General features: G+C 37.7%; 1 protein-coding gene across 3 annotated transcripts in view; it reads left to right on the forward strand.

Moving 5' to 3' along the window:
- The window catches only part of Piwil4 (piwi like RNA-mediated gene silencing 4), a 49,357-nt gene that overhangs the window by 21,812 nt on the left and 1,358 nt on the right, over positions 1–26,187 (forward strand). For all 3 annotated transcript variants that reach the window (XM_021252671.2, XM_087212300.1, XM_087212301.1), the window contains 11 exons: positions 2,222–2,345; positions 3,368–3,485; positions 6,022–6,133; positions 8,772–8,956; positions 10,966–11,038; positions 12,226–12,426; positions 13,518–13,621; positions 20,349–20,419; positions 22,016–22,169; positions 24,288–24,413; positions 24,524–24,671. In XM_021252671.2, the coding sequence (XP_021108330.1) occupies positions 2,222–2,345; positions 3,368–3,485; positions 6,022–6,133; positions 8,772–8,956; positions 10,966–11,038; positions 12,226–12,426; positions 13,518–13,621; positions 20,349–20,419; positions 22,016–22,169; positions 24,288–24,413; positions 24,524–24,671 (1,416 nt within the window). The remainder of the gene's footprint in view (positions 1–2,221; positions 2,346–3,367; positions 3,486–6,021; positions 6,134–8,771; positions 8,957–10,965; positions 11,039–12,225; positions 12,427–13,517; positions 13,622–20,348; positions 20,420–22,015; positions 22,170–24,287; positions 24,414–24,523; positions 24,672–26,187) is intronic.

A 26,187-nucleotide genomic window follows, 5' to 3' on the forward strand; every position in this document is an offset into this window, starting at 1 on the left:
CCCACCCTACCTTTTAGCCTCATCTCTCTTGGCATCTCCCCATGCATCCATGTTGTCATCACCCCTGCCCACTCACTACACACTAGCTGGTCCTCAGTCTTTGTGCACGTTTGCTAGGCATCTACATAAAGCCATATCACACCTTTCCTCACCACTGATCAAACTGTAGCTTCAAGGTCAAGTGTGAGCCACTTTTGTGATATCTTCTCTGGACATTGCTTTCTGTCACACATGCTCTTCTGTATGCACCTACACCATGAATCACACTGCTTCTAGATTACATTTTCCTTGTAGAACAGGAATCTGAATGCATAGTGTCTGGCAAAGCATCTTGTATATAAAGTGTGTTCTGTGTTTGCTTATTAAATTCACAGTTTGTTAAACATTTGGGTTTCTTTCTTGCATGATGTAAAGTTGTTCTTGTTTGAACAAATATATTTTAGGACTTGTGATTTCCCGAGCAGGGAATCATAGTAAAAATACCACTCACTTTTTTTTTGTAGTAAGCTGTAGTGCATAACCATCATAATAGGAAGGAAATGAAATAAAATTCTTAACTTTTAGAGTGTCCTTCTGTTTGTCCCAGGAAAAGAACTCTAAGTTATTATGTAGTTTTCATAGTGTAGTTTCCATTATATTATCTGGAAAAATATTTTTAAATGCTTAGAAAATGGAGGCAAGGAAGAAGGTAAAATTCACCTGAGGACAGCAGCTTTGAGGCAGACTTCTTGGCTGTGCTCGATCTAAATAGAAGATCCTTTTTCTGACCCTTGCCCAGCTTCTCTTGAGCTGTTTCCTGGGACTTCCTTATTCCCACATTTTTATCAATGCTTTTTCTTGGACTCTGCCTCCTTCCTGAAACCTTCCCTGATTTAGCAATCCAGGGACCCAATACTCAGGGTGTAACCAGAGGAGTTAAGGGATAAATCCTGGCTGTGCTAATTTCCAGTTATGGAGCATTGGGGAAAGTTTCATTTCTAACCAGGGTTTCCTCATCTGTGAAGGAGGTGATGATAATGTCTGTATTCTATATTTGTTACGATGAAGAAAAATGTGTGCTTTGCATATCATTATTTGTGCTTCTACGCTTTGTAGATAATGTTATGAATGAAAGCAAGGACTATGCCCCTTTTATCTTTGTATTCACTGCAGTTCCTGGAACATACCAAGTCACGTGCGCTGAGTTAATAAAATCGTGTAAAAACACTTGATTAAGGCTTTGCCAAGCCTTTTATCCATGGCTTTAGTTGCACTTACCACTTTAAAAAATTATTCATGAATAGTTTTCTATTTTAATGACTAAAAGTCCTTAATGAAATAGAGAAATGCTGGCCTTGTACACTCTTAGTTATAATTTGATGTCAGCAACATGCAACACCCAGGCAGTTTGTAAATTTTAATTGCAGTTGTTCTGTCATTAGTGTTGAGTAAATTATACAGGAAATGAGTGTTAATTGGAGCCTTTGCCATTAGAAATGAAGTTGTGGCAAGGTGAGAACATTAAAATTTAAGTTTAGGAAGGGAAAGGGAGTAGAGTATGAACTGACAATGACCAAGGATTCTGTAAGTTACATACCATGTTATTGCTTTACCTAGGATACCATTACTGTTGGCCTCATTAAATAGGTAAGGAAAGGTGAAGAACTTCCCCAGTATCACAGTCCATTAAATGGAAGAGCTGAGGATCCAGTTCATATCTGTCAGACTCTTCTCTATAACCTACCATCCTGAATGTCAGTCATGTTCTTTCAGGAAAATCTGAGGTCAACTCAGTATAACCCTTGCTTCCAACTCGTGTGCAGAGATTTTCAAGTTGAACACATTTAGAACCAGTTAGGCATGGGGTGATGTACTTCATTCATCAGTAGTGGAAACTCTGGCTTTGAGTCAGCCCCTGGTGGGGCAGGGGGTCCCTCAACAGTGACAGAACCTGCCAAAAGCTGTTCTGAATGTGTACAAAACACAAGGAAAGCAGGGGAATACTTTGAAATGGTGTTGCAGTGTAAGAGACATTGTCATTAAAATAATAAAACTGGCCCTCAGATATAAAAAATAAGTTTTGAAAAGAAAGTTGTAAGGAGTAGGAAACCTTGGGATTTTTCCCTCCACTGAAGAGATTGCTTATACAGTATATTCATTTTGGGATTTGTTTATTGCTAAAGATGTTCATCTTGCAGTGTTTCCACTTTAACTGTTCCCTCATTATTCTTGCATTTTATAGCAATATAATATTATTTTATCTGACCTAAATCAGCCAGTGCTTGTTAGTCTATTGAAAAGCAAGAGAAATGACAACACTGAGCCTAAGATTGTCCACCTGATACCAGAGCTCTGCTTTCTAACAGGTAATATTTATGTTCTATAACCCTGTCAGGTTCCTGATCAGAGATGCCTGAGCATTAGGAACAGAACTTCATTAGCTAAACAAATGCCAGAGCACTGATTTAATTCATAGAGGATGGGCTCCTTCAGTAATTTATTCAAATATAAAGACAAGAGAGAGGATAGAGAGCCCTTTAGAATCTAGCTCCTTTACCTCATATATTCACTTGTTATTTTGATGTAAATAAATCTCTAGTTATTTTCCCAAAGCCAAGTTGCTTTTTGAAATTTTTTTAATTCACTAGCATAGGAAATAATATGACTTTGACCTTTATAAGCTATATTCTTAAAGTGGTGCCAAAATGATTCAGTTTCTTTTTGCATGACCTCCCAGAAGGTAATCCTCACTATATGGTAAAATCTAAATAATTTATTTTTAATAATATTTATTTGACTAATAGCATGTGATTTAAGAAAGGAGGACTTTGTACTTTTTATATATTTGTGAGTCAGTTGTGATATATATACTTATAAAACATTTTTCTACATAATGAAAATTTAATAGGATATAATCTTTAGAGGGAAGGATACTCATTCCTAGTGGTTTTTTCTGTGTAGCCCAGCATGGTAGTCCCTAGCCATATGAGTTCATTAAACATTTGCTGTCTGACTGGCTCTATTGAGAAACTGCAGGGAGATGTGCTCTAAGTGTAAATACCAACCAGGTTTCAAAAGGCTTAGTGTTAAAAAAAGAAGCTACCTGAATAACTGATTTTTAATATTGATTACATGTTAAAATGTTAATATATTGAATATATAGGGTTAAATGACATACTATTTCACATAATGTTATCTGTTACTTGGCTTTCTTTTAAACATGGCCACTGGAAAACTGTCAGTGACATATGTAGCTTGCTTTTCTGTTAGTGCCATCCAGATGGTGAATCTGATTCAGTTTGAATGGAAAAGCTTCACCTGTGCTTGAGATGGGCTGGGATTCCATTGCATGTTCATTTTCTCACATTGTTATTCTTTGCATTCACAGGCCTGGCTGGCCAGGCAACCTCTGATTTCCAGCTGATGAAGGCTGTGGCTGAAGAAATGCGTCTCAGCCCTCTCGGCCGGCAGCAGCGCCTGGCCAGACTTGCTGATGACATCCAGAGGTACTGAGTTGCTTTGCTTAGACTACGTGTGCTCTGAGGCAGGCCCGAGGCTGAATGGATAGAATTAGATGATCTATATCGTGGCCAAGTTCTTGATGAAATGCCTGATCTTGTTAACTCAGAACAAGGCAGTTATGCATTGAAATATAAATGTTTGGAGCCCAGAGGTTCATCCAAGATGCTCAGGAGTAGCAGGCTGAGGAGTAGTGGTGGGAGGCGAAGCTGGTAGGATTTGCATCTCCCTTCAGCTACACAGCTCTGCTCTCATCTGCTGAATACATTGAGGTTGGGGTAAACTTTTGAAAACAGATAAGGGTCATAATTTGAAGAAACAACTCCCCCCCCAAAAAGAAAAAAAATCAACCAAGCAAACAAAAACAAAAACAGCAAAAACTTCTCCAGGCTGTCTCGGGGTGAGAAATACTCAGCTAGTGATACAGTGGCATTAGCAGGCAGAAGTTTAGCAAAACCCCTGCAATAGGCACTTTAAGCTTAACGTGTCCTTTGTCAACTGCCCTCAGTTCCGACAGTTTGCTGAAACCTGGGATAGGACACTAACTTCTTCCTGGTTCTCCTTTCTGACTTCCTAGAACTGTGCTGTCTCGGACTGTACCCCCATGCGGTCACTGGGCACTTGATGTGTGGCTAATGACACATCTTGAATTGATAATATTTTGGATCTATTAGGTTAAAAATATATATTTTAAAATAATTAATTTGTTACTTTTTGATGTGGCTTTCAGATGGGCTGGAGTTACACTGCATGTTCATTTTCCCACACAGTTGAAGCTTTTTCATTTAAAGTGAATCAGATTCACCATCTGCGTAGCACTACTAGAAAATTTAAAATTGTATTTGTGGCTTGCTTTATGTTTCTGCTGCGCCACATTGTTGGATCATTTTCCTTAAAAAATTTTTTTCAAATACGAGCTCAAGAAAGTAGAAGTTTACATGAGCAAAATAAAACTCAGTAACTTTATTAAATGAATGGATCATAACTGAATGAATGCTGTATGTTTTTTCAGGTGTTTGCAAATGAATACAATCCCCCCACTTTTTTTTAGGAAAACGGCATTGTACTATACATCATATTTTGTAACTTGTTTTTAAAGGTTTTTCTTGAACATTTCCATATGATAAATGTCAGTCTCTGTCATGCTACAGGCTTCATAGTTTACATTTTATGAATATACTTTTTCTCATTTTTTCTGGATATCCTTCTGACTTGCACCTACTTGAGAAGAGATTCTGGTTTGTCCCCTTATACTGGGCTATGGATTAGTGCTTTGACTTATCCTCCCACCACCTTTCAGTAATGCAAGTTACCTTACCCTCTTTTCCTGACCATTAATGGTCTCACCCATCTCATCTTGGGAAGACAGTATGTGAAACAAATCATTAAGTCAAAGGATTCAGTGTGACGAGACAAGACACGTAATCTTGGTAAAGACAGAAATAATGACCTGTTGTGGAGTGACAGTGATAAGTGGTTTGAGTTTCCTGAAGAAGGAAGCAGAGCTTTAATAAGGAAACAAGGCTGGATCTCATCAGTGTCCTGTGAGTTTCTGGCTTCCTTTGTGCTGTGTATCATGTAGGAGACAGGAGACAAAGTCAGTATGATTGCCACACTCAAGGAGCTTATAGTGCAATAGAAATTACATCATGTCATAATCCCATCAGATAAAACATAAAGTATGATTAAATCTTACTAAGTTACAAACTTAAAGTTCTACACAAACATAAAAGACTTATTATTGCTAATACTGATAATCTCTTCATGCTCTTCCAGCTCCTCTGTCTATCCTATGAACCCTTGCAAGTCTAAGCCCTTTCGTTTCCTTCCTTTATTATCTTCCATCCACTTCCAAACCAGTGAATTCAAATATGAAGACATCACCACATCCAGAGGGTCCAAAGTATCTCCATATTAGCAAGGTTGTTATTAGAATGGTAGTATCTTAGTTGGGCATGGTGGCACATGCTTGCTATCTGGTGAGGTCATGACCAGCTTGGACTACATAGCAAGAATCTGTCTCAAAAAAACAAAAAAAAAAGATAATATTTAATATTGCACATTTATTGAGTTCATGTGCCACGCACTATGGTAAGCACTTTCATATATTGTCATATTTAATTTTTCTATCAGCTCAGTGAAGTAGTTACGTTTATTATCCTTACATTTTTTTCCAGCAAGAAAGTCAAGGCTTTAAAAGATTTAATAGTTTCTGCAAGGTAACATATTATTATATGGGCTTGGGAGTTGAACCCAGGTCTGCCAGGCTCCTGGCTCAGACTTGCTTTTCTAACCCGGTTGAAGCCTTTTCCCAATCCTGCATCTCCCAAAAAGGGCACAGTTGTTCCACCATTCTTTTGTGCAGGAAAACAACAACAACAGAAAGTTAATAGAAATAGAAGCCAGGTGTCCTGAAGACACAATCAGCTCCTAAATAATTCAATGAGTTATAATTTTATTTCAAATGATTAAAATTCTTTAGAAAATAATCATTTTAATGATTTAAAACAACTCTGTTAACAGAAACAAAGATGCTCGTTTTGAGCTAGAGACCTGGGGACTGCACTTTGGAAGCCAAATGTCTCTGACTGGCCGGGTTCTGCCTTCAGAAAAAATATTAATGCAAGACCATGTAGTAAGTGCTATGATTTTATTTCCACTTAAATTATTTACTTGAATGTAAGTTTGATCATTTACCAGAATGCTGGGAGGATTGGCATGTTCATTTGTCCCTCTATGGCCATGTCCTTGCCTTCCCTTTGTTCTAAGACCTCAGTCCCTCTGATTTCCTATTCAGTGTGAATTGACCTGCATGGGCTTACTGGCTTCCAGGAGATATGATTTAGGTCTATTAGACAACAGTATTTCAAACCATTGCAATTAAAACATGTCCACCTATGCTGTCATTGTACTCTTCTTACATGCTTAAAAAGCAAGCAAACAAAAAAGCCATACTTACCTGAGAAAATTTGTTAAGCTTGTGAAAGTTAATTTTAAACTATTTTTTCTGATATCAGAGTTGGTTTTCTAGTTGTTCTGTGAGTTGTGTCTGTTGCTCTTTCAAAGTAAAGTGCTGCCCATTTAGCATAAGATTGAAGAAATTCACAGTGAGACCATGTGCAGACATAGCACCTGGGCAGAGGCATGCCAAAAGCCGAGGAGATAGCATCCAGGTTTCAGTTGAAGAAATGAACCTATTTCAGGCAAAAATTGTATATTATTTTTCTACTTTCCCCATTTTTCCCAGTTTTTAAAGCCAGTTACATTTCATTTCTTAAAATGCTCCCTTTGTTACCATAAAGCAACATGCCTAAAATACAGTGGTTCTTCGGTTCACAAACTTAATTCACATTTCCCAATAAGGTCAACATTGAACCTAACTATTGAATTTGATTCACTTGTCCATTTCAGTTTGTGATCAGAATCATGGAAAGAATTAAGTTTGTGAACCGAGGAACCACTGTACTATAACTGAGCAATGAATGTGTCATGTTGGCCAAATGGAAAATTTTCATCATTTCTTTCTGATAATCTGCCAAAACTACCAGAAAATGTACTGGAGAAGCAGAAGGGAAAACTAATTTTCAAAACAAAACTGTTAAGTACTATAACGTAGGCCCCCACAAAGGTCTTGGTTGTGGTCAGTAAAGAGAGGCTTACTTTCAGATCCACACATTTAAAATGATCCATCTCATTATGTCTATAAGTGAAGTCATACTTACCAAAGTTTATTGATTTTTGTTTTATTTTATTTTCTCTTTTGCATTTTTTGGTGTAGAAATAGATCTCCTTAGGACAGTGATGATGAACCTTTTAGAGCTTTCAATGATATCAACAGCCCTGCTGCAGCACGAATGCCATAGGTTCACCACCTTAGGAGGAAGGCATTAAAATGGAAAAACCTGCCACCTAGAGGTAGTGACCAGTTAGACATGTCTATGTCATCAACTTCATGGCCAGTTCTTTTCTGAAATTAGGTCCTAGGAACTGATTAAAACTACAAGTTCATAGGCACGTTGGTTGTCCTGGTCTCTTTTCAGTCTCCAATGACTCCAGGCAGTGTTGTGAGCAAGAGAGCTATGGCTCTCTGGCTGGAATGTATAGGAACAAACCTTTGTCCCAGATGGAACCTTTCACAGAGGGCCAGCCCTTCCTTTTTATTCTCATGCTAAAGTCCCCTCCAGAAGCTTGATCCCAGCCCAGCCACCTGGGGCAGGGTATCATGAAGATGGCTGGTGGCTGAAAGAGTGACTAGTGAAAAGTGCCGTGGTAGTAACAGCAGCCCACTAGCATTCTAATGCTGTCACCGCTGCCACATTGGCTCCTAACTTCTCAGCCACAGCTTTGAATCTGTAAAACGAGCAATGTGGAATGCTTCTTAAACATTAATGCTTGTATACATCACCTCTAAAACTTGTTAACACGCTGATTTTGATTTATTGGGTCTGGGACAGGGCCTGGAACTCTGCATTTCTCATACTCTCCCAGGAGAGCTCAGGCTGCTGGTACATAAGACAACACTTTGAATAACAAGAGATTAGAATAGAGTGTGCTTCCATTTAATTCTAGTAGTGGATCTTCCTGGCTACTCACACTAAAGACATTTTCATTCATATCAAAACCTTGGATATAAGCAGAATGCTTGGTTCCAGTCCAAAGTCCCCCCACTTCAGTTCATGGAACTTGTTTTTCCTAGTCACCTGAGAGCTTCCAAAGAGTGGAATCCTGAAGCTTGCATCCTGGCCTCATCTTTGCTCCTCATGTAGCTACTCCTAGCATAATATATAGTCTTATCAAAAACAAAATATATATAGTCTTATCTTCCGTGCAGGGCTTCTCAAGATTAGAGGTAAGACCTAGCGTATACATAATCATTTTCTGTTTGAGATATCAGGATACCTAAAGTAAGGCAACCAAACTGGACAGGCTGTTTGCCTGAGCCATTCCTAATAAAAGGATGTAGATTTTCAGAGCTGGAAGTGAACCTCAGATATCTTTGAATCAGAAACCATTTTCTGCACAGAGCAGAGACCTATGAGATCTTACACGAAGTTCTGTATCTAGGGTTTGGCAGACCTGGGATGGTTCCCAGATGCCTCCACTCCCCAGAAGCAAATGTATTCTGTTCAGATGAGCAGTGCTTGCATCTGTGTTTTTAAGACTGTGAATAGCAATCTGCCTTAAATCATTCTGTTGTGACAAACATTGGCCATCTGCACACTGTCTTGTTTAATAGCTTGCTGAATAAATGTGTTCATGATCTTTTTTCTCAGTGTCAACCTATGTCTGCTGCTGACTGGTCCAAGGATATACGAACTTGCAAGATTTTAAATGTGCAGTCTTTGAATAAATGGTTGATTGTATGTAGTAACAGAGCTGAAAATGTGATTGAGGGCTTTCTGAGCTGCTTGAGAAGAGTTGGAAGTTCCATGGGATTTAATGTGGGCTACCCAAAAATGTGAGGATATATTGCATTTTAAAAATATATTAATTTGGGCTGGTTAGAATGAAATAGTGGCTGTCTTACCTACAAGAACCTTATCTCAGCAATATCTTGTAATATAAAGTGCCAAAGATACCTATAAATAGATTTTGTAACAAAAATTTATTATAAAGCTAAAATATATTTTTTGTTCATCTGTGTAAAAATTTGTTTTCATAGTTTTTCCTAGTCGTCTCATTACCTTAAAATCTTTTCAGCATAAAACTGTAAAGATCTCTATATATCCTTTTTAACTTTTTTCTTTCTTTTATATCAGTTATTTATAAAACTTAACAGCAAAAAGATTAAAAAATAAAATTGTATTTCCTGACTTCATAGATTTTATGTTTTAAACTTTAATGAAAAAATTTAAAGCTTTTCTGATTCTGTTACTATAGCAAGATTAATCATTTAGATTTCTGATAAAATCAAGGTTATTTGTTTATTCTTTGATTATTGTCTACTGGATTCTTAGCCAGTTGCTAGGGATGATAAACATATTACTTTAGTAAGGAATACATGCATATATGATCATGCTCAAAACTGAATATTGTTTTGTTTTAGAAAAACTGTAGAGTTTGTTTTTCCTCATTTCCTTGAGTTTTATATGTTTAGAAAGAACAACGGTTACTTCTTTTTCCTTGTTATAGGGGAGGTGCAAATGTCCTAATTGGCAAGTGGGAAGTTATTCTTTAAACACATGGTTACTAATTAATTACATCAGAAGCACAAGTATTGTTGAAAACCATAGCTGGTCGCAAAGTCTCAATTTACTCTATAGTTTAGAATTCTCCTCTTATCAAATCTGTTAACAAATCTCTTGGTTCAGGTTTCTCCTGCTCTGTTTTCTCTTAACCCATGAGCTAATAAAGCAGGAAAAAATTATGAAAGAAGCCACAATCTGCAGACCCTGGGCTGCCATCACAGGCACTTTCTTGCAGGAATGTTGTGAACAAGGCAGTGCCTGAGTTCTGTGCTTGCACTGTTTTATTCGAAAGCCCGTATTTTATTCGTTCTTTTTATTTCCTATGAAGTATTCATTTACATGTTACAGTTATATGTATAGCTTCTCTCATCTAAGAAACCTAGTAATTTTTTTTTTTTTGGTACTGGGGATCGAACTCTGGTCCTTGCGCTTACGAGAGAAACCTAGTAATTTTAGGAGGAATGGGTTGAGTTGGAGTGCAAGAGTTTGAACTGAAAGTCAGAAGTGTTGAGTTGTTGAAATGGCGCAATGGGCCATTCTTGAATCTCTCATTCTTAGAATCAGCAGCAGGGCTTAGTGGTTCTGCCACCAGCTGGGCAAGTTTTAAAAGGCCACTGGTCTCATGGAGGCAGTCCAATCATACACACAAAGAAGGTGATTCTGCATGAAGAAACCAGATTTATAGGTGCTCTGTGTGGGAGTTACTTCTTTAGCCTCTGGCCCCAACAAGATGTTACATAATTGATAAATACTTGCTGACTGATTGGTTAAGGCTAGATGTTCCAGGATCCAAATAAGCCATCACTGAGGATGAAAAACAAAAACAAGAAAAAAGAAGAAAAACTTTCCCCTTGAAATATGCAGATTGGTTGAATATCTTGGCTATATTAACCTTATGATTCCTGAGGTTTTAAAAAAAATTTTATATTCATTATTAGAGAAATCTTAATCCAGCTTTAATTTAAACCCTGTTTCAGACTCTTGATATTATGAGACTTGTGGTTTCAGAAGTTCATTTTTGGCCTTGTTTTGAACAACAGAAATATTAATTGAAGGGTTTTATACAATTGAGAAAATTTCATTTCTACAGTAATAAAAATGCTTATTAAATGTTTTTGGCATATCTTGTAGTAGGAGAAACAATTCTAAACTCAAAAGGATTTCATTTTTAAATGTTTTTTTTCTTAAAATTACAAATCTGTTATAAAAATCCATTTGTATGATTTCTAACACAAAATGATTATGTACTACTAAGAAGGGAATTAATCTTTTTATGTAGCATAAAAGTACAAGAAAATACAGCTGCATTCCTTAGAGCAATCCAACAACATGTTGATCTTCATGTTCAGTTGGTAAGTAGAGGATTTTTTTGAGGTACAGTTTTTATTTTTTCTTTGTATCAGTAGTAAAGAAGGAATCTGAGTGTACTCTCCCATGATATTTTTGCAAATTCCTGTGCATTTCATCTAAAGCATTCCAGAAAGGATAATCTAAATATTTTCATCAGCATTTTATTTTCCTATTTCTAATGATTTTTACGTATTTCTTGTTACCCCCTGTATGTCTCCATAGTTTCCATCTTGATGAGGATCATCTTTTACTCAAGATTTAAGAGAAATTGACCTCTGCCTCATCCTACATGTGTTAGGGTAGTTATTTTCTCTCCAGTATCAGGGAATTTTCTGGAGGACCTAGGTCTTACTTAGTTGACTATGACCCCAGATTCCCACTTGCCACCTTCTGTGTATTTCATATAACAATGCCATTTCCTCCTGCTCCTTGCCACTCTGTGGGGTATCCGCATTTGCCTCAGTTGTCAACTCCCTTGCTGGCTTAGCCCAATACCCAGTATTCTTGTTTGGATCACGTGCAAACTAGATTAACAGTCTCAGGTTCTTTTTTAGTCAGACATAACACAAAAAATGTCCAAAGGATGTTATTTTAGAGAATTCTCACCTTAACAGCATTTACTTTTTATTTAAATAAAATCCAGCTTACAGAATAGTTGTAAAAATAGTATGAAGAACTCTCATATACCCTTAGCAGAACATCTAATTATTGACATTTTGTCACGGTTATTTCATCATTTCCTATCTTTTTCCATGAACCATTTGGGAGGAAGTTACACAGTGCCCTATTATTCTTGAATACTTTAGTGTATATTTCCTACAGACAAAGTCACTTTCCTATAGAACCCAAGAACAACCAACCAGCCTTAGGAAAAAGAGCTAGTGAGCAGGGAATTTGAGGGGACAAACAGAATCAATTCAGGGGAGAAATGAAGAGGAAGGAGAAGCTAAGGGGAGATGGGTAGGACTGGAGCAAACAGCTGATGAAAAGTGATTTCAAGTGACGATGATTAATTTGTATGTGGTTTAAAGGCAATTTAAGAGAAATGTTGACATGTTAATATTTGCTTCTTGGACCGTTAGGGCCAAAAGCTGTTTGGAGAATCCATGTATCTTTTTCAAAAAGCTGCCACACACAAATAAACTGATTTTATGTTCTGCCGTGTTTTGTTTTGTTTTGTTCCCTTCAGGTCATGTGCATTCTGCCTTCTGATCAGAAGAATTACTATGATTCCATTAAAAAATACTTGAGTTCGGACTGCCCAGTCCCGAGCCAATGTGTGCTTTCTCGGACCTTGAATAAACAGGGAATGATGATGAGCATTGCCACCAAGATTGCCTTGCAGATGAGCTGTAAACTTGGAGGCGAGCTGTGGGCTGTGGAGATACCTGTGAGGCTCTGTCACAGTTCTTCCTTTTAATGGCCACCCAGTCGATTCATTTTTAAATCAGAGTAGGAGAAAATATCACCACTCCCAGAATTAGTTATCCCTCATTATCCTTGGGGTGTTAGTTCCAGGTGCATTGTCTGCCCCAACCCAAGATACCAGAGTCTGCAGATGCTTGAGTATTTTATTTAAAATGGTGCGATATTTATATGTAACCTTCACACATCCTCCCATGTACTTTAAATCTTCTTTGCTAACATAATGTAAATGCAAAACCCTTGGATATGGAGGGACAACTGTATCTGGTTTGCTTGTTGAGCTCTTTCAGTTTGGGTATTACACAAACCACTGCAGAGATATTCTTAAGGAACTTTTCTTAGGAGGCTTCAGTTCAGCTGCCAAGTTAAAACAGTTCATGAAAGAGAACCTAGTGAGTCTTAGGCTGGGGAGGGGGGCAGAGGGCTACATTTGGATGGCCTTTATCTTCTTTACCTGCTTTCAGCAGAGAGCTGCCTCTCAGGAGCTTTGCATCCCTCCCTCAAAGCCCCAGAGCCTGAGGCATTGGCACAATTTATCATCTCAACCTCTTGTCTATGATGGGAACTGAAAAAATCCTCTTCAGGGCCAAACTCTAGCCACTGTGGGAGGAAGTGTGCAGAATGAGAAATGGGGGAGTGTGTTTGTTGCTTTCCACTTCCATAGCCCGGAAGTGGGGTGGGGGTGAGGTTGAAAGTGGTTACCACAGTCCCCCACCCAGGTGCAGAGTCTGGTCGGGATTCCCTAGCAGTCTGAAGAACAGGATCCTTCAGACAGGAGGCAAGGAATAGATTGACCACTCTCCCTAAATCTCTTTAGCCACTGATGCCTCTTGACCACCGGACTATCTTAAGCAAAGTGTGTATCATATTCTTCCCTCCACCTTTAACTCTCAGGTTTTTGGTTTAATGATCTGCCTCATCTGGATTTTGCTCTCCCTGACACAAAACTTAAATAATCTAGTGACTGGAGACAGTTTTTTTAAAAACATCATATTCACCATTGCTCGGAGGAATGATACTTTATCCCATTAAATCATGACATTTTAAATTTTATAGTTAAAGTCCCTGATGGTGGTCGGTATTGATACCTGTAAAGACACACTCGGCAAGCAAGTGGTGGTGGTTGGATTTGTAGCCAGTATTAACCCCAGAATCACCAGGTACTTTTGAAATTATCCTAATATATTCTTCAGTTTGATTGTTAATTCAATGAAAGAACATATCAGCAAGGAATAATTTGTATTTTTCACTCATATTCTAAACACCAGCATTTATGGTCATAAATTATACTTGCACATAAAAATCTGAGTGACTACATTGGTACTATGTAACTTCATTTTTTAAAAAAGCTTTAGACAGTCATTGGGGCAAGCAGTTGCTCATATTTCAGTCATATTCCCCAAGTTATGGATGTGTGGAAATTTTTGTGCATTTATTTATTTTCTAAGTATCTGCTGCACTGTACTGGGCAGGGGAGGTACTTCACATATATTATGTCAAATATTGGAGCTTTGAATAAGATAGCTTGGAGTTATATTCTGGTCTGCCACTAACTGAGATCTAGTTATTTAACTTTGCTGTGTCTCCTTCTAGTTATCCATACAATAGGGATATAATAGTGCCTATTTCATTGGGCATTTATGGGAATTAGTAAGATGAAATCCTTAGAATATTGCTACCCATAGTAAATGCTCATCACATGTTTGGTGTTATTGATATTATTATGGTTTTCAGTATACATATTTTTTCATCCCCTTGGTTAAATTTATTCCTAAGGGTTTTATCTTTTTATGTTATTACAAATGAGATTTTTTTTTCTTAATTTCTTTTTAGGATAGTTCATAGTGTATAAAAACACAATTTATTTCTTAATGTTAATTTTTATCCTGCAACATTATTGATTTTTTTTTTCTGATGTTTTGGAGACAGGGCCTCCGTGTGTAGTTCATGCTGGCCTTGAACTCGAGGAAATCCTCCTGCCTCAGCCTCCCAAGTGCTGGGATTCCAGGCATGTACCGCCAGGCCCAGCACTTTACTGAATTTTATTTATTTACTTTTTTTTTTTTTTGGTACCAGGGATCGAACTCGGGTCCTTGCACTTGCGCAGCAGGCGGTGAAACCACTGAGCTAAATCCCCGGCCCTCTTTATTGAATTTTAAAAATTAGTTCTAACAAGTTTTTTTGGTGGACTCTTTGGGGTTTTTATATATAATATCATGTTGTCTGCAAACAGAGACAATTTCCTTTCCCACTTGGAGGTCTTTTATTTGTTTGCCTTGCCTAATTACTCTGGCTAGGACTTCAGTACTCCACTGAATGGAAGTGGTAAGGAGGGACATTCTTGTCTGCTACTGATTTTAGAGGGAAGGCTTTCAGCTGTTTTAACTGTATTTTATTAGCTTTCCCTTCACTGCCATATAATACCTGACCCCACAGCTTAAAGGAGGGAAGGTATAATTTAGCTCACGGTTTCAGGGGTTTCCATACTTGGTTGGCAGGCTCCATGGCAGAAGCTTCATGGCAGAAGGGTATGGCTGAGCAGAGCTGCTTCATGGTGGCCAGGAAGCAGACCAGGGCAACCAGTGCCAGAGACAAATGGGTGAGGGACCATATTCAGTACCCAAGACCATGCCTCCAAGACTCCCCCACACCCAGGAATATGCTTTACTAATTTTAGTCCAAGGAAGTTGGCATAACAGGATCAACAGTCACAAGTATGATGTTAGCTGTGGGCTTTTTATATATGGCGTTTATTGTGTTCAGGTATTCTTCCCCCCCCTCCCCCCGTACGGGGATTGAACTCAGGACCTTGCTCTTGCAAGGCAGGCATGGTGCCACTGAGCTAAATCCCTGGCCCATGTTGAGGTATTCTTTGTATACGTAATTTTTTGAGACTCTTTCATGAAAGGATGTTGAATTTTTTCATATGCTTTTTATTAGTCTATTAAAATGATCGTAAGGTTTTTTTCTTCATTCTGTTCATGTGGAATAACACGTTTATTGATTTGCATATGTTAAACCATCTTTGCATCCCTGGTATATGGCCTGCAATCAAAAAATACAATGAATGTTTAACTTTTAAAGATTATACCGTATTGCTGGATGTAGTGGCACATGCCTGTAATCCCAGCACTAGGGAGGCTGAGGCAGGAGGATCGCCATAAGTTTGAGGCCAACCTGAGCACATAGCAAGACCCTGTCTCAAAGAAGCAAACAAAAACCCGAACTCAAACCCCCAAAAATTATTACAGTAAAGAAAACATTGCCATTAATCCCCTTGAAAATACCTGCCTCCCCCACTTGGAACACATCTCATCATTTCCCCCACTTTCTGAAGCAGTTCTGTAAGTTCTCTTCCATGCCTTTTCATGGCTGTCTCAATGTTCTGAATTGATTCAAAACACTTAGAGCAGTTTCTGTCAAATTACATTACAGTGTGTCCTTGTCCACCTTATTCACCAAACTTGGCACCATACACCTAGTTCTTCCCCAAAGTCAAAATGACCATGAAAGGTAAATGTTTTGAATGGATTCAGGACATTGAGGCAGCCACAAAAAGACAACAGAGAGGACTTCCAGAACTGCTTCAAAAAGTGGCAAGAATGATGGTATATGTGTTCAAAGGGAGGAATATTTTGAAGGAGCTTAATGGCGATGTGTGTTTTACTGTAATGAGTTTGTTTTATACAAACATTCGCTGTAGTGTTTGGTCCTACCTCATACAGTCTTTTTAGTGTGCTGATTTTTTTGGTTTGGTATTATTTTTGAGAACTTTAGTATCTGTTTCTTCAGGGATATGGAAATATTTTTGTAAACTGTCCTTATGTGGCTTTCATATCAGGATAATGTTGGCCTGATAAAATGTTTAGAAATACTACTTTCTCTTCAGACTCTTGGAAGAGTTTGCTACTGTATTGCTGTTTATTTCTCATTTAATGTTTGTTAGTATTTGTTTTCTATACTGAAATATTCTAATGTTGGATGCATATGTATTTCAGTTGGTTCATCCTCATGATGAATTAACTTCATCATTTTTTTAACTTCTTTATCATTATATGACTTTCCACGTGTTTTGTGAGTTTTCTGCCAAAAGCCTATATTGTCTAATAAAAGTAGAGTTATTTCTGCTCTCTTTGTTTCTATTTGTGTGAAATTTTTTTTCATCCCTTCGTTTTCAGTCTGTGTGTGTCCTAAAAGTTGAAATGAGTCTCTCATAGGCATCATTTAGTTGAGTCTTTTTTTAAAAGAAATGAATCCAGCTATTCTGTCTTTTAATTGGAGAATTTAATCTATTTACATTTCAAATAACATATGATAGGTAAAAACATTGCTATTTTATTCATTGTTTTCTGGCTGCTTTGTAGATCTTTTTGTCCTTTAATTCTTCTTCTGATGTCTTCCTTTGCCATTTGATTTTCTTTTTTTTAATTTTAATTTTATTAGTATGTGTTTGTACTCCCTGCTCTCTTAGTTCCCTTCCCTTTTGCCTCCCTGTTTCCTGTTATCTTTCATTTTGCTCTTTATTTATACTTTGGGTTTCTCATATAAGAGAAATCATATTGATTTTCCATAGTGATATACTTTGATTCCTTTCTCTCTCTCTTTTGTGTAGCAAATAGGTTTTTGCTTTGTGATTGCCATAAAGCTTACACAAAGTATCTTACAGTTACTAAAGCTGATAACAGCTTAGCTTCCAGTATAGACAAAAGCACTTTGCTATTATTTCCTCCCTCCACATTTTTAGTTTTGGTGTCACAATTTACATTTTCTTATATTGTGTGTCTATTAGTAAATTATTGTAGCGATAGTTATTTTTGGTACTTTTGTCTTCTAACTGTATACTAAAGTTATAAGTGATTTACAAGCAAGCATTACAGTACTAGAGTATTCTGAATTTGACTGCATACTGTACTTAAGTACCTTTACCAGTGAGTTTTCTGCTTTCATATGTTTTCATGTTACCAATTAGCATCCTTTTATTTCAGGCAGAAGAACTCCTTTGATGCTTCCTGTAAGGCAGATCTAGTGGTGATGAACTCCCTCAGCATTTATTTGTCTGGAAAATTAATTTTTGAAGGAGACAGTTTTTCTGGGCAAATATTTCTGTTTGGTAGTTTTTTCCTCTCAGCATTTTAAGTATATCATCCCACCATCTCTTGGCTTGTAAGTTTTCCCCTGAGAAAACTGCTGATGGCCTTAGGGGCTGCCTTGTATGTAATGATCTTCTGTTCTTGCTACTTTCAGAATTCTCTGTCTTTGTTCTTTGATAGTTTGACTATCATGACTGGTGAACAACTTCTTTGGGTTGAACCTTTTTGGGAATTTTTCACCTTCGTGTACCTGGATGTCCTTTCTCTCTCCAGACTTGGGAAGTTTTCAGCTAGTCTTCGTTTAAATGAACTTTCTGTCCCTTCTCTCATCTTTTTGAAATTTCCATAATGCAAGTGTTAGCCTTCTTGATAGCATCTGTAAATTCTGTAAACTTTCTTCATTCCTTTTAATTTAAACATTTTTTTCTCCTTTGAATTTTTTCAGACTAAAAATTTTTTCCTCTGAGAACAGATTCTTCTACTTTATACATTTTTCATTCCATTTATTGTATTGTTCAGCTCTAGAATATCAGTTTGGTTCTTACTATTTTCTTCTCTTTATTGAAGTTATTATTTGTTCATGTTTTATTTTTCTGATATTATTTCTGATATTATTGAGTGGTCTATCTGTGTTCTCTTATAACTCACTGAGCTTCCTTAAAACAATTATTTTCAGGCAATTCATAGATCTCTATTTCTTTGAGATTGGCTATTGAAATATTGTGTTCTTTTGGTGGTATCACATTCTTGACTTTCCATGTTCCTTAAAGTTTTACATTGCTGTCTTAATGGAAAAATTAATTACACCCTCTAGTCTTCACTGAAGGTCTTTGAGAGAGCAATGCCTTCATGCCTTTACCAGTCATCATGGCCAGGTATTCTGAGGCTCTTTCGGGCCTTTTTTATGAATGTGCTTGCCCTGCAACTCTTGTTGCTGCTTACAGGGTTTCTTAATGTTGTGCACCTTTTTTTTCTTTCTTTCTATTTATTATTAGTGCACATTTGCCACATATAATGCTCACATTCATCAGAGGGAATTTGTACCTGTATATAATGTATTTTAATTCCTTTTCTTTGATCCTTCTTCTCCTCCTCATTTACAGAAGATTTGTTTACATTTTTTTCCTTTTCATTCTTTGGTGGGTTTTTTTAAAATCTCTTTTTCCTTCGTTCACTTTCCCCTCCCTCCTCCCTTGTTCCCTTTCTTGTTTGAACACATTTTTCCTGCTTCCAAATATCTGTCCTCCATTTTGCTCCGTATTTACCCTTAGAGTTTCTCGTACAAGGGAAACATTGAGATATTTAGACTTGGGTTGTCCACCTTCTTGCAGTCCTACAAAGCCAGGTCAGGTGGGCCGGGGATTTAGCTCAGTGGTTTCGCCGCCTGCTGCGCAGGCACAAGGACCTGAGTTCAGTCCCTGGTACCAAAAAAAAAAAAAAAAGCCAGCTCAGGTGCTGAGAACTCCCATTTGTTTTCCATAGCAGAGTCCAGAATTGCTTACATCTGTACGTCTTCTCTCAATCCTGCACAGATGCCTGGTCTGTGGGGTTGTGCTCAGGAGTCAGGCTGGCAGTGGTGGTGAAAAGTGTGTAGTATTTGAGGGGCTCTGGGCCAGTTGGGGGTGGGGTGTAGGCAAGGTATTCTAGGCAACATGGTTGAGCTTCCCAGTGGAGCTAATGGAACAGTAAGCATGGTGTTAAGCCTCCCTTACCTGCTCCCAGACTCTCCCAACCTCTCAGCTCAGTGTTTTGGTGAGGCAAGAAAGAAGGGTCTTTTGGGCAGCATCCTACAAGGGAAGGGAAGCTAGGTGTTCACTTTCTACACTCTCACTTTCCCTGGTGGAATCACAGACCAGGGGATCTCTCTTGGCACTGAACTGTGCCACCCACCATAGGTGAGGGATGACATAAATAACGTGAATCTGTTCTTACCTTTCAGTGAGTCTGTTCTTAGACTTGTAACTATAGCAGTGTGCTGCAAGTTCTTTAGTAGACTTCTGGACTCCCAGAGAAACACTCTCATTTATGGGTAGTTATTAAAATTAGTACTTCTGTGTGTTGGGGTGATTCAGGAGGATAATGCTAGAATCCTCCTGTTCTGCCATCTTGCTGGCATCACTCAGGACTCCTAGTTTCTTAGCATTATTCCTAATTGTGTTGCTATCATTGCATTTACTCAGAGAACTATAATGTCCACATACTAAGTCATGTTCTTAATGTTCCAAATGATTTTTATTATTGACTTTATCAAGAGAACTTTTGAAATGTAGATAAGTTAATCATGTTAAGATATCAAATCTAAAAAGATGACCTATAGAAATGGAAATTTCATACTTGAGAAATCTTTGAATGTTTTAGAAGAAGAGGAAGATATAGTGGTCTCTATTAGTTCTTACTATATGCCAAGTACTATGCTGAGTATTTTACATTTACTATCTAATTCAATTTTTACAACAACCCTGTGAGATATAATTACTGTCTTACTAAAAATCTCCTTGGTACATACGAAGAAACTAAGGTTTAGATTCATGTGGCACAGCCAGATAGATTTGAACCCTGTTGCCCAAACTGTGTCTTAATTTCACTTATCAGTAAATTTATCCCAGAAAGGGGTACTTTTTAATATAATTGTGATCACATAGCATATATGAAATTATAAACATTGATTTTTACTCATATATATTTCTTAATATTAATGTATGCCTTTAATCATAATGTGTTTATTAATTTAACATTAATACATATTTGTAGTATAAATCTTGAAGTTGAATTTTCTTTTGGCTTTTGGTTTTTTTAGGTGGTTTTCCCGCTGCATACTTCAGAGAACAACGACTGACATTGCAGATTGCTTAAAAGTCTTCATGACTGGTACTAAAAATGTAGCATTATGGGTGGGCTCTAAAGACACTGTTCCTTCAGACCCCAAATCCACATGCATATAGCAGACCCAGGTAGAAGCAAATTCCCTGAGCTTCTCAACTCACCCAGTTGGAGATCCCTAAAGCTGTGTGCTGACTCACACAGGCTAACAGTCAAACTATGTAGCATTTACATTTGTATGTGTGTGATAAATAGAAAGCCAGAGGGAGGAAAGTACGTGGTTGTTGGTGGCCCTGGCAAGGAGTTTGAAGGCCACAAGAAACTTCACCTGGAGGAACTGGGATTAGAAGAGAGGGGTGTTAGTCTAGACCTAGGAGACAAGCCTTTGCCCCTGAGATGGGGTCACTAGCAAACGAAGTGTGGCCTGGCAGGAAAAGCTGGGGAAGATGAGAGATGGTACCCTCTTCCCAGTGGGATGCAGCAGGACAGACCTAGGGTTTCCACTTCTTACCAGTCCTGACCCAGGTCTGGCTTTGCTGTTGTTCCCTAGCAGTGTGACATATGCAAATTCTCCTCCCTGGGTCTGCATTTTCCAATCTGTAAAATTTGGGGGATTATACATTTTATTTTTAAAAAGTGAATTTGATGATTCATGCTGTTGATGATCTTTTAGATACATGACTATATTGTACCAAACTAAACTGAATCTTCTATACAACATTTCTAAAGCAAACTGTACAATATATATATGAAAAGAATCATTGCTTCCTATTACTTCCCCATCAAAACCTGGTAAATTTCTTTTGGCAGTTGTTACCGAAAGTTTCTCTTGAGAGTTACTGCCTGATTTCTACTCTTATTTCTCACTCTTTTCTAGTTAAGAGTGGGTGGAAATGTATTCAAATTCATACCATTAGTGAGAATTAGAATTGAATTCAGTGTGAAGAGATGGCCAAGTCATTTCTTTATGTTTTCATATTTATTCTCATTAAGGAAGAAAAGGATATAAACTTATTTAGTCGATATCTGTTGAGCAGATTTAAAGGCTTGAAGAGAACAAATTAGTATTAATTTGGTTTAGGCATTTGTTTCCTGCTTGATTAAAATTATAATTTGTTGCTTAAATATTAAAATTTGGCTATAGAGATATGTTAAATTTTAAGAATACATTATGCTGTGCTCACTTCGGCAGCATATATACTAAGAATACATTATGTTGTGGAAACCAATATAATTTCTCAAATAGCATAGATGAAGAAATGCCCCTAATGTATCCATTTTTATACTATTGCAAATGTAACCCAAATTAGGTATTACCCTATTTTACTGTGGTCTGAAATAGTAAAATTATTTGAATATTGAGATACAGTGGTGCCTTGGTTTATGAACTTAATGTGTTTTACAGTTTTGGGGAAGATGGCTGTGTTTATATTTGTGTGGATAAGATGGCTCTGGTCTTGTTTGTCACCCAATGAGGAGGTTACCCAGTGAGGAGGTTACAAAATTTTGCAGAACACTTTTGTTTGTGAACCGAATTGTTTGCAAACAGAAGCGTTCGTGGACCAAGGCATTACTGTATATAGGAATGTTACTTTTTGTTGGCATTGGACCGGTCATTTCTTTTTCTAATGTCAAATTCTGTAGGAGCACTCAAAGAGTGGTATAAGCACAACCACGATTTGCCAGCACGGATCATTGTGTATCGTGACGGAGTAGGGGATGGGCAACTCAGAGCAGTTATCGAATATGAAGTCCCACAGCTGCTTAGCAGTGTGGCAGAATCTGGCTCAAAGACCAGGTATGATTTTATTGTTCTTTCTCTGACACTTCCAATAAAAGCACATTCCCTTGCACCTGTTCAACCCAAGATAGGCAGATAAAACAATTTTTTTGCTATGCAATTACATTTTGCTGTGTTTGTGTATCATGCCAGCCTGGCTGGCTGGATTTTCTCTAGGTTGGAGGATAGTTGGATTGGTCTAACATAAAGAGCCTGATAGTATAAGCTTTATGGGCCCCAATGGGTCACCTAAAGGAAGGCAGGTGTCCTTCAGTGGAGCTGACACGGACTCAGCAGGAAGCCTGCAGGGCTGCTGCAAGTGAAGATGCTTCATACATATGGAAAAAGACAAGCTGTGGTGTCAGGTGTGAGGCCCAGATCAGTAAATGGGCAAAAGTTGCTGAATTACAGGCATTAATGTACAGTGAAGGTGCTGAAAGGTGCGGCATGGGGAGCGAGTGCCATGAAAGCTGAGCTGCAGGTAGAAATCAGACCATCTTGAGCATAAAGCACGTTGCTTCACTGTTGCATTTCTATATTCGGTGTGTAAACATTTTTTCTTTAATAATTATGTGAAGTAGCAAATGCAAGAAAAATGCTAGAAATGGAAAATGAGGGAGGATAATGTCAAGTTGGTGTCTTAAAGTTTCCTGAAAGCATCTTATTTCCAAGCAGTGCACAGAGCTCTGTCTGTATCATTACACCATCATCACAGCTTCACAGCCACAAGCCACAAAGGCACTGAGTCTTGATCTTTACCAGTTACTGTTGGAGAAGAATGAAAGTCTAATAGTTCGGGGGGTTTTGGGGGGGTTACTGGGGATCGAACTTGGGACCTTGGCTTGCGAGGCAGGCGGGGGAACTGAAAGTCTAACAGTTTGGTAGCCATGTCACTTGCAATTGCACCCAAACTGTTACAGCCAAAATATCTCTTTCCCTACTGACTTCAGGTGAATGTATATGAGATGAATAACTAATAATGAAAAAATATGTAATCAAGGGAAGCAGGAGTAAATCCAGAGGCAGAGAAGTTGGTGCTAAGAAGTTACCCTTCTTTTTTTCTGGTACCAGGGATTGAACTCAGGACCTTACGCTTGCAAGGCAGGCAGCAGCACCACTGAGCTAAATCTCTGGCCCCCAAAAGTTATTCTTCTTGCTTTATAACATCAATTTTAAAAGTTTCAGTATTGAAAACATTCATAACAAATTTTTACATAATTAAAATGGTTAAAGTAAAACTTCGTAGTGAATATTTCATCCCAGAGGTTCTTCCAGTTTGGATTTGGTCTTGGCTTTAGCACTGACCAGAACATATATTTGGTCTGTACAGCCATTCAGCTAGGCATGAATTTTGCAGGATTCAGAAGAAATGACTTCCCTTTTGCAAAAGAAGAGGGGACTAAAAGATGGAGGGGAGGGGAGGATAAAGGGATGAAAAAGTATTCAAGATGTATAATGTGTATGTACCAACTCCCCACAGGTAATGTAATCATGTAGTGCAAACATGTACTAATAAAAATAAGAACTGAGAAAAATAAATCCAAGAGACACAGTCACACAAATTAGAATGGCTAAAATTTACAAAGATTAATAATAATAATTTACAGTAGTGATCAATACAATTGAAACTCATAATTTGGAATGTATGATAAATCACCATGTCCATTTCAAAAAGCCCTCTGGCAGTTTTCTAAATTAAAACTAAACATGTGTATTAAAAAAAAAGAAATGACTTGAGGAGTAATAGGACTGGTAGTTCTTGCTTTGATACTCAGAAATAAGTTTGAGAGGATGATTTGCTAATTGGAAAAAAAATCTCCATGGGTAATTCTGGAAAAACTTACCTTGAATTGCAGTTAAGGTTTATTGTCCTAATAGTCATTCCCTTCTTCCTTTAAGTGATATAAACTAGGCAAATGACTTGGCATAGTACACTTTCGCAAGAAATGAGAGCAATCCCTAGTTTAAAAAAGTTTATGTTTCTCTAGGATAGGATGCATATTGGGTGATTTTTATTTTGTTTTACAGTGTTTTTCTAATGAATTTCTATTTGTTTCATTTTAAAAATTAGAAAAACCAGAAAGCTTCCTGGATTTGTTTTAGTTCTGTCCTTATTTTTCTTTTTCTGGTTCTAAGCTCCAGATTGTCGGTGATTGTGGTCAGGAAGAAATGTTTGCCACGATTCTTCACAGAAATGAACCGTACTGTACAGAATGCCCCAGTTGGCACTGTCGTGGACTCAGAAGCAACACGTCCTGAATGGCAAGTGCCATTGAAAAATCAGTTTTTAATGAGCATTCATCACCTCTTGTTTAAGTTTGACCTTTTTCTCTTTGACTTCTTTCCCACATTTATTCCATTTTTTCACTCAGGTATGACTTTTACTTGATCACCAAGGCTGCCTGTCGGGGAACTGTTAGTCCCACCCACTATAATGTCATCTATGATGACAATGGTCTGAAGCCTGACCACATGCAGAGACTAACGTTCAAACTGTGCCACCTGTACTACAATTGGCAGGTGAGAAAAGCTGATTATTATTTTTTGGTATTAAATTCTTTTATTGGTACATTGTAGGTATACAACACAATTACATTTCTCATTGGGAATTGTACCTTTATATAATGCATCTTGGTTCTTATTTTTTCCCCATTCCTAGTCCTCCCTTCACACCCTCCACCCTTCCCTATTTACAAAGACTTTATTTCCATTTTTTCCATTTCTCAGCATTTTTCCTTTCCCTTCTTTCCTTTCCCCTGCCCCTTACACTACCCCTACCCCTTTGGACCTTTTCTTCCTATTTTACATTATCGATTATTCATTCTAATCATTGGTACATTTTAGGTATACAATATAATGACATTCATCATTGGAAATTTGCACCTTTACATAGTCTCTCTTGGTTCTTATTTTTCACCCTTGCCCAGCCCTCCCTTCAACCCCTCCAGTCCTCCCTATTTACAAAGATTTTGTTCCTATTTTTCCATTTTCTCATATTAATCCCATTCCCTTCTATCCTTTCCCCTAGCCCTCCCACTTCCTTCCCCTTTGCCCCTTTTCTTCCTATTTCACATTACCTATTACACCTTTTAGTCCTTATTTACACTTTCAGTTTCTCACACCAGAGAAACTATTTGGTATTCACACATGTGTGTCCTATTTATTTCACTTAAGAGTATTGCCTCAATGTGCATCCACTTAGCTATAAATGTCTCTAATTTCTCATTTTTTATGGCTAAGTAGTACTCCATTTTATAAAAAACCCACATTTTCTTGATCCAGTCTCCAGATGATGGGCATTTGGGCTGTTTCCAAGTTTTAGCTATTACAAACTGCGCTGCTATGAACATGGGTGCACATATATCACCTTGGTATGATTCTTTTAATTCTTTGGGGAAGATCCCCAGCAGTGGAATAGCAGGGTCAAATGGGACTTCCAGTCCTAGTTCTTTGAGGTATCTCCATACTGATTTCCACAGTGCTTGCACCAGTCTACACTCCCATCAGCAGTGGAGCAGGGTTCCTCTTTCCCCACAGCCCCGCCAGCATTTGTTATTGGTTGATTTCATGATAGCAGCCATTCTTTCTGGAGTGAAGTGGAATCTCAGTGTTTTCATTTGCATCTCTCAAATGACCAGTGATGTTGAACATTTTTTCATGTATTTATTTGCTATTTCTACTTCTTTGTGTGAGAAATGTCTGTTCATTTCAGATGCCCATTTTCAGATTGGGTCTTTAAATTTGGGAGGTCTGATCTTTTTAAATTCTTTATAGATTCGAGATAGTAGACCTTTGTCTAAGGAAAAGCAGGTGAAGATTTTTTCCCACATAATGGATTGTCTCTTCACACTGCTGGTGGTTTCTCTTGCTGTGCAGAAGCCTTTTAATAAGAAGAGATCCCATTTGTTGATTGTTTATGCTAGTTCACGGGCAACTGAGGTTTTGTTCATAAAATCTTTTCCTACACCGATGTCTTCAAGGGTTCTACCTAACCTCTGTTCCAACTGGTTCAGAGTTTCTATTTTAATATTTAGAT

Source organism: Heterocephalus glaber, unplaced genomic scaffold (genome assembly GCF_053883595.1).
Source record: "Heterocephalus glaber isolate CG9 unplaced genomic scaffold, H.glaber_assembly_v1.0 deba00001429, whole genome shotgun sequence".
In the NCBI taxonomy this organism is placed as follows: Eukaryota; Metazoa; Chordata; class Mammalia; order Rodentia; family Bathyergidae; genus Heterocephalus; species Heterocephalus glaber.